At 41.1% G+C, this 9,126-nt stretch overlaps 1 protein-coding gene across 4 annotated transcripts in view; it reads left to right on the top strand.

Moving 5' to 3' along the window:
* LOC146205017 (RAB11-binding protein RELCH homolog) overlaps positions 1-9,126 on the top strand; it is a 149,995-nt gene that overhangs the window by 24,162 nt on the left and 116,707 nt on the right. For 3 of the 4 annotated variants that reach the window (XM_084589684.1, XM_084589681.1, XM_084589682.1), the window contains 3 exons: positions 465-550; positions 4,618-4,884; positions 8,126-8,327. In XM_084589684.1, coding sequence (XP_084445810.1) covers positions 465-550; positions 4,618-4,884; positions 8,126-8,327 — 555 coding nt within the window. The remainder of the gene's footprint in view (positions 1-464; positions 551-4,617; positions 4,885-8,125; positions 8,328-9,126) is intronic. The other variant, XM_084589683.1, reaches the window with a different exon arrangement.

Below are 9,126 nucleotides of genomic sequence, written 5' to 3'. Positions count from 1 at the left end.
TTGTATGCTCCATTTTTTATACGGTTCTAGAGTTCATGCTGACGTGACGCTTTAGCTTCTGTCCTAATTTCTTCTCTTCTAATTCCTAGTGGCATGTTTACTTGCTTTACATTGTTTTTTCACCAACATGGTAAGGCTTTCTATTATTTTTGTTTTATGTGGCCGTGTTGACACCATAATTTCAGCTTTTTTAACTATTTGGGGTCAGGTAGATTTGCTGCTATTATGTTTAGTTGGGAACTTTCTTCAGACATTGTGAAGAACCCACTATGGTGTAGATATGCTTTGCGAAGTGTTGATTTGCTTCACACATTCTGCATCGTTTGCGACAATAAAAATTCCACTTTTTGTGGATTTTCTCAAGTAAGCCTCATAGTCCTGGGCATTTGTTATAGAATTTTCAACAAAACATCCCTTTTGTGCCAGCTTTAGCAGTACTGAAAACTTTTTTTTTTTCCTCTTAGGAGGCTCAAGTGAATTGCCTAAACACACAGCTTGAGAAGGCAAACCAAGAGAACCTTGTACTAACAGCAGAACTTGACAAGGTGTTGTAAGTATAAATTTGCTGTAATTTTTTTCTCTTCTTTTATCTTGTCTCGCTCTGCTCATGTTGCTGCCCAATTAAATAGTTGTGAAATGCTGTCGATTACACTATGCAGCAAACACCTTTAATACGAAGTGAGCTCTATGCGAAAGATGCTATAAGTCCTGGCCAGGTTTTTATATTTTAACTCGTATTCTGAACACCACTGTAGCGAAGTTCGTGGCAGTGAAATAGAAAAGGCATTTTCATGCTTTAGGTTACTAACTTTTGGTTCATAATCACTGTGAATGCACATAACTACTCACTGTGTCAGTAAACGACATCTAATGAAAACTGAATGGTGGCCGCAGCACAGTCGTGTGGCCCATCACCACAGCTGTGGCTTTCCTCGCCCTTTGCTCTTTGCTATGACTGGACAGGGATGTAGGCAAAAAGAAAGAGAGGTTGGCACAGATGCCGGTGTTGGGCCCACTTTTTGCGCCATGTCAATGAGCAAATGAGAGAGAGGAGCTCATTCCAGTCAGCATCGAACGAAATGACATCAGGCCCCACCTGTGGTGCTTTGCTTCTCTGCAGCAAGCATGAATGCATGGTTATCATATGAAGTGAAAGGAGGATGGCTGGGCCAGAAACACTGGTACTTTGATGGCTATTTTCAAGTTTTGAAAATTGATAAATGTTTGTGCACTTTTTCTATAACTTGGCACCGTGTGGTGGCAGTCATTAACATGTCAGTGGGTGCAGAAGTGTTGATCTTCTCTGAACTGAGCCGTTATTTTTGAGGGTGCTGTTGAGATAGGGGGGTGCACTGACAGTAAGGTGAACAGTAATGCAGAGCTGACAGAAGAAGCACAGTCTTTATTCCAAACAATGCATAAATTTGGGCATAGATATGTGGAGTCTACTATTCTACTGCAAGTGCAGTCACACTTTGTTGCAAAAATGATAGAGACTTATGAGAGACTGAGTTTTAGAAAGCTGTGCTATAGTGCACTCAGTTTACTTCTTTCTGTTTATGTACAAGTTTAAGGTGAAGAGTGAAAAAGCTGCATAACAATATTGTGATGATGTTTACCGCCTATGGTGAATTGGCTGTGTGGTGTACAGCAGGGCTAAAAAAAAAAATACACGAATTAGAGACATAAGAGTGAGTTAATGCTTAATAATTTGGATTTTTTTTTGTATGGTAACAGGTGAAAATTGCCATTAATGAAATCATTTGAGTCTAGAAAGCCTCCAAAACATAATTCTTTTGCACCAAAATTGTCGTTTTATTGCTTGAAATCTGCTCCAAAATGGCTCCATTACTGCTTCCTTAGCTGTTCCAGAATGCTTGAGCCTGCTACTTCCCCGTGGAAGCAAAACGCAATAGTCCATGTGCTGCACGATGTTGGTGCATGTTGAAGATCCCTACGTGGTCAAAATTATTCCTCAGCCCTCCACTGTAGTACCTCTCTCTCTCTCTCTCTCTCTCTCTCTCTCTCTCTCTCTCTCTCTCTCTCTCTCTCTCTCTCTCTCTCTCTCTCTCTCTCTCTCTCTCTCTCTCTCTCTCTCTCTCTCTCTCTCTCTCACCTTTCCGTTCCACTTTCCTGCCTTCCCTTATAGTGCGGTTCAGATGTCCACCGAGAAGTATTGTGACTTGGGCTTCATGTCCTCATCCTCCGTTGTTATGAAGGCAGCAGTTGTCCATGTGGATTACTTCATGCAGTATTGCTACATGCTTAACTGACCTTTGCACCTCAGGTTGTTTGGTGCAGAGTATTTCAGGCATTATGGTTCCATTGGGCACCGTGTGTGGGCAAATAAGTGGCCTGGTAACTGGCAGACATAACTTAATTCTGCTGCTCAGCTGTATGTATTGCCATCAATTCATTATTGCGTGGTATACTTTAAGTTGTTTGGTACTTGCACGTGCACCCACTTGAAGATTGCTGCTGATAGGAATATAGATGTGTCCTCTAATATGCCAAGTCGAGTTTTTTGAATATTGCCTTTTCGCCCTTGAAGGCCGCTACTTTTGCAACATTGAAGCAAATTCTGTCTGCTTGAAAATCAAAAACGCTCAATAATTTGCAATTTCCTGTACAGAAATAAAAGCAAAATAATCTCAATGAGGTTGGAGTATGTAGTACATGCTCATGCTTTTATCAGTCGGTAGTGCGCAAAAGTGAAAGAATAAGAAACAGGTATGTTACAGGAACCTCAAAATGCAGTGAATCATAGAGCTTAATAGCCTACCTGCTTGACTGTCTTTGTTCCTTGCATCACATTGACAAGTTCCATAGTTTAGAAGGTACAGTTGCAAAGAAAGCTTTGTTTTATCAAAACACCATGCACAAGAACGAGATTGTAGCCACATTTTGCAAAGTGCTAGCTTCGTTCTTGCACTTGCCGCAATGGCTCAGTGGTTGGTGCACTTGGCTACTGATACAGAGGACATTGGCTCATTCCTCGCTGCTGTGACCTTGTCTTGATGGATGTGAAAGGCAAATGACAGCACATGTTAAAGAGCCCCAGCTGGTCTGAATTAATAAAGAGCCCTCCAATGTGGTGTCGCGTGTAGCCCATGTGTTAACTCTTTCCTTACCATGCTTATTGAAATCATTCAGTTTGGACAAGGGCGCTAAGTGCCGCATTCTGAACAAGCCAGGCTGCGTTTGCACTAGCAGTACCATTCAATATTTTCAAAAGGACTATGCTTCAATATCAGAATAGGTTTTTTTCATTGGCCATCTGAGGGAGTGTTTTCAAGCTTTACATGAAACCTGTCAACATGGAGCGATCGCATCAAGCATGATGTCCAATATGGTGTCCTCTTCTTGCACTGACCTTGCTCGGCAAGGGCGATGTTCTTGTGTTTTTCGCAGCATCACCTTGACTTTGTAGGTCCAAGCAACTGCTTTTGGCGAAAATATGCTGTTTATTCATCTTATTTTTGTTCAGATAGAGATGTTTACTTTGCCAGTTCAAGCTGTTGACAGGCGCCCATTTGTAACTTTTGTTTTTGCCATTGCTCAGGAGAATCACTTTTCCAGACTTCTCTGAAGTTACCTGGCATGATCTGAATGATTTGGTGGTGTGTACAGTCTAGCAGACCCAATTTTCTTCAAGACAGACCATGGTTGGCCTGGCATAGTAGCTCAATGTGCTTCATGCGAGTGATAGTTCTTTTTGGCTGACCTGAAATTTTAGTTCGACATGTACTGTAACTTTGAATACTCGTTTATGACTTAGTTGCATACAAAACATACAGTATCCTGCATTCCTATTCTCCGATTTTTCCAACCAAAGATTTTATTTTATTTATAAGCTGTTGGGGGGGGGGGGGTGATTTTGTCAATATATCATTAGAGAATTCTATTAGCTGTAATATGCTGACTTAGTTGCATACAAAACATAGTATCCTGCATTCCTATTCTTCAATTTTTCCAATGAAAGATCATCTTTTCTTTCTAAGCTGTTGTATCCTGATTTTATCATTATATGATTAGAGAATTCTATTAGCTGTAATATGATGTGCTGCAATAAAGAAGAATATTTAAATTTATGGGTGGAGAATATCTTTATGCATAAAGTGCCTTATTTTTTTCCTGCAAATTAAACCCTGCAGTTTACGATTTCTTTTTTGTATCATCCACACTATTGTCACAGTAATTTATGCATAGCCTGTGATTAAAAAAAAAAAGAAAAGTGAAGTGCACTAACCATAAAGTTTAGGTCTTGGTGGACAAAGAATGGCTTGCACACTGGTCGAGAGGTGAATATAATGATAACATCATTATGCAAGGGTGGCAGTACAAGAAATTTCAGGTCTGCAGGTTTGGTGTATTTATTACACATTCACTGCACTGGTGTGTCTTGTTCAGCAGAAAACCCTACAGATAGACAAACTTATCGACCACTATGTGCATTTCTATGAGGGCTACTGCCTATCAGCATTAGCAGAGCTACAGGACTCCATTGTGTTTTTCGATCTCGCTGCTAATGCCAGTTGTTCTGTTTATATAAAGGACTCTTGCCTGTCTGGTATTTTCATTCTGTGACATGCATTGTGCATTGCTTTTTGCATGCAGCTCTCAAGCTCAAGCTGAGCTATCTTTCAAGCCTGATCTGCCTCTCGAGATGGGGGCAGACACATTGTCTGATGCGGTAGAACCCTGCACTCCAGCTGCCACCTGTGCCTCCGCATGCAAGGATGTGCCAGAGGAGAAGGGTGACACTGTGGGTCATTCATTGTGCACTGCTGGCCCATTTCCTGATGAAAAGGCACCCAACACAGCTCCGTATGAAGGGGAGAATACCACAAAGTCATTTGGATTGGAAGCTCCCAGGAGTAATAGGTAATAAATTTTCCTTAGCTCGCATAGCCTGCAGCAACTATTTTTTTTTAATGTTCACAGATTTCTGTCCGCAGACCGCGTTAGCAAAATCGTGTCCGCAGCAGTTATGACTATGAGCATTTGAGAAGTGGTAGAGGCTAATGAGTGATGTCAATGACTAGAGGGAGACATAATTTTGTGTCCAAAAAAATAATTAGGCCAATAAGTTAATTAGGTAATTAATTAGAGGCAAAACATGCAAAATCGTGTCCGCAGTAGTTGTAATTGAGAAATGGTAGATGTTAATGAGTGGTGTCAATCGATAGAGGGTGACGTAATGTGTCTGGAAAAATAATTAGGTAATTAATTAGAGGCAAAAAATGTAATATGAAGGTGAAAATGGTCTCATTAGCCAATGGCTTGGTGCCACATTTGAATGTATTAATTACTAAAATAGTTAATTAAATCAATCAAGGATGTGACGTCACGCAACCTTAGGTCGAGCCAAAAAAGGGCGTAGGAAGGAATTGGTGCGCAATTTGAAAGTACCAAAAACTAAAGTAGTTAATTAAGGCAGTCAATTAGGGTGACGTCAAGGATGTGACGTCACGCAACTGGAAGTAGAGCCGAAAAAGAGCATAGGAAGGGATTGGCGCGCAATTTGAAAGTACCGAAGACTAAAATGGACAAGCAAGAAGTGAATTAAATTGATGTCAAGGATGTGACGTCACGCAATCGGAAGTAGAGCCAAAAAAAGGGCATAGGAAGGGATTGGTGCGCAATTTGAAAGTACCAAAAACTGAAGTAATTAACTTAGGCAGTCAATTAGGGTAATGTCAAGGATGTGACGTCACGCAACCGGAAGTAGAGCCGAAAAAGGGCATAGGAAGGGATTGGCATGTAATTTGAAAGTACCAAGGACTAAAAATGGGTAAACAAGAAGTGAATTAAGCATCCAGAAGCAACCAACAGCAGCATCTGTGCTTTCGCATTACTTCAGAGCAGATTTTACAGTGTTCTTTTTTTTTCACTTTAATTTGACTGCATTTTTTATTTGTATCATTTCATACTTGCAGTGCAAGCAATGATCCGCTGGCCTCATTCTTCCTTATATTCTCACACCTTCCTCTTAGTGCTGGACAGAGTCAGTTTAAAAAGTCCAAGTCCAAATGTCTAATTTAGTTTCCTGCCATTTTAGTTAACGGTTTCACTGTTGAGCTGTACTGTATTTATTTGTCCACCTTTGTTTCTTTCCCATGCTTTATTTTTGGGCACTACTGAAACAACTGGCCTCAGGGGCCTTTATGTGATAGTCCTTCATCCCATAGCCCCGCTATGGGGACTCTGTGGTTAAGGTGCTAGACTACTGACTGGGAATTCCAGGTTCGAACCCGGCTGTGGTGGCCATGTTTTGATAAAGATGAAACGTAAGGCCTCCATGTGCTATGCGATATCTGTGCACATTAGCACTTTCCTGTCCGTGGGAAAAAGGGTGGTTTTTGGGGGATGTCATTAATATTTTTTTTCTTTAACAAAACTTGCCAGGTACAGGAATGTCTAGTATCAAATTTTAGAGGGGGAATTCCTCTTCACAGTGGTATTAGTGACAGTCAGACACATATTTATTGATTAATTGATGAAAAAAAAAAAACTATCAGCATAGATTTGTAGTTAAAAAAAGGAAGCACAGAAAAGCATCAAAGTTTCTTGACACAATAAAAATTAAAATTTATTAGAATATATGTTTTTTACAACAAGGACCAATGCAACATTGCAGCAAAGTCTAGCTTTCTGTGTACATTATTCGCTGAGTTAGGAAAGAAAACAGTAATCGAGGCTGACTACGCCGAGGTTGACCCTGGCTGTCCTCTAGCGGGAAAACACGACTTCCTGTGCTGCCAGCGGCCAGTAATACTGCCCAAAAGACATTGTCACTCTGCAAATAACAGCTGTGACCTTCAGAACAGTGACCTCTTCCGATCAGCGCGCAGCAAAAATTGAACTTTTCAGGGGCGAAAGTGAAACTTATCGGGGCATGGCTGTCGGCGTTCCGGGTTGGTTTGACGCAGTTTCGCTGTCAGTACTAAAGTCTGAAAACCTAAATTCGTCTTTCGAGTGATCACTGCTGTTGTTCGCATCCAAAAACGAGCTCTCTGGTGCGTCAACTTCCGCGGAACCGCGCAGTTTCCGCGCACCACGAGCGCGCGACATCGTCGCCATAATGTAAGCAAGGAGCGCCGATCACCTGACCCCGTAGACCATCTGGACGGGCATGACACGGCAGAAAAATAAAACCAAGAGCAAAACTGAAAGAAGGGTCCGTCTATTTCCCATTGGATGATGCCACTTGTCGAGGAGCGTTTCAAAAGCGGGAAAATTCGAATCGTGAAACCATCGTTAGCGGGCTATCGATGAGAATAGACGCGGATATGAAAGTGTTAAAAGAACCACAGGTGTTCAATACTATCCAGAGCCTTCCACTACGGCATGCCTCATACTTAAAACTGAGTTGCTCTGGGTTGATGATCGAATATTTAGGGCAATTCCCCAAGGCGGAGTAGATTTGTAATAAGGGAGTAATTACTCATCAACGTCCACCCAAGTGCAGCCATGTGGCTACAAAGGAAAGCTAAAGCTAAAGGTGAATGAAACCCTTTAAATCATCTTAAGCTGTTCTTCATCTCATCTGGAGGGCCTGTCCTTTTCTATGAAAAGAATACATTGTGCACTATAGCTATTGTTTCATCCCCTAAAATTGAACAAGTCACATGCTTTTCAGATGTATTTCTTGCTGACACTGAAAGTGCTGTGTTTATGTGTAGCCATTGGCTGTGGCTACCCTGAGTGTTTGTGGTCATGTTTTAATTATAATTACTGCTCAGTGTTAGTGCACGTTGAAAAACCCCAGCGGATCATTTTAACCGAAGGCCTCCACTGCCATATTGCTCCTAACCAATGTCGCTTTGGGACGTCAAATATTATAAAGAAAGTCATAATTTTTTTTTTCTTTTGCTTTCTGAAGGTTCATAGCTCGTATACAGTGCCATGCATGCGTATATGCAATGTATGCTTTCAAACTATTTCAGAGGTAAGCGGCGTAATATGAAATCACGCCTATTCTTTCTTTACAAGGGGAAAACTATGCAGTGGATTTATGCAAACACTTCAGGGGCAGCTTATGAATGATTACCGCTACTAGTGAGTTGTAGATTTAGTGCTGGCTCAATTTTGTACTACTTCGTATACCTTTGTATACCTTTAGCCTATTGGCTGCTCTTTGCAGGAAAACACCTCAAGCATTCTGTGAAGCTCTTGTGAATGTGTGCTGCTCCCACTGTGAACTGTCTGACTCTCGTCTTGCAAAGGATGTGACCACAGTTGCTTCTTCAGGCAAGGAGGTGGTTCTGATGCTTGCCCGCTGTCTTCCCTATATTGTACCCAATGTTCTTCTGGCAAAGCGTGAAGTAAGCATTATTTCTGTGGTCAGCCTAACATGTGGAGTGATGTAATTAGCAGTTTCTGTCATGTGCTTAGTGTTCAATTATTTGCAGTCACTACATATTATTCTTTATTTTTTCCTGTGCGTATAATTGTTGCGCTCTAATTTTAAAATGTACAATGTAAGATAAGCACTTAGTTTTCATAGATGTGCATTTTACTTTCAGGAGTTCATTTTAGCACAGGGCATGCTCATCATAACATTTTAAAACGATAGGTTTAAGGCTCCCATTGAGTGGGAAACCCATTGTTGTCCTGTTGGCATCCATTGTCCTCAAAAGAAACTCCTGATTGGCTGACAGGGACATGTTGTAACAAACTACATAACCCTCGTGGGAATTTCAAACACCCCACAGTGGTCGCGTGAAATGTCTCATGTGGAACGGAAGTGATTAAAACATTATATGTAATGTGAATTAAATGTTGTTGCATGTCCCAAATGATTTAACTTTGTAATGAAATTAATCTTGTTTAATAGAAATGTGAAAAATTGTAGTTTTCCTGTGGGAATCTATCTCATGGCCTTTGGGTTATGAGCCAAAGATGTTACTAAGCCACTTTGGGCATGCTTATATGGCTTGGAAACAAACGATTTATAAGTATGTTGTGTGATCTTTCACATGAAATGGTATCTTAGGATTGTATGCTAATAAGTGTGCGTGTAATTCCCCACAGGGGGCATCTGTGAAAACAAATGCTTGGTGTACTGTGTGACACCATGGTCTCCGAGCACCAACGCTTAGCTGTGCCTGGCATTGCCATTTC

Source organism: Amblyomma maculatum, chromosome 1 (genome assembly GCF_055883805.1).
Source record: "Amblyomma maculatum isolate TAMU_Amacu chromosome 1, ASM5588380v1, whole genome shotgun sequence".
Lineage (NCBI taxonomy): Eukaryota > Metazoa > Arthropoda > Arachnida > Ixodida > Ixodidae > Amblyomma > Amblyomma maculatum.
The sequence above is the reverse complement of the archived record's forward strand: the minus strand, read 5'-3'. Positions and strand labels throughout refer to the sequence as shown.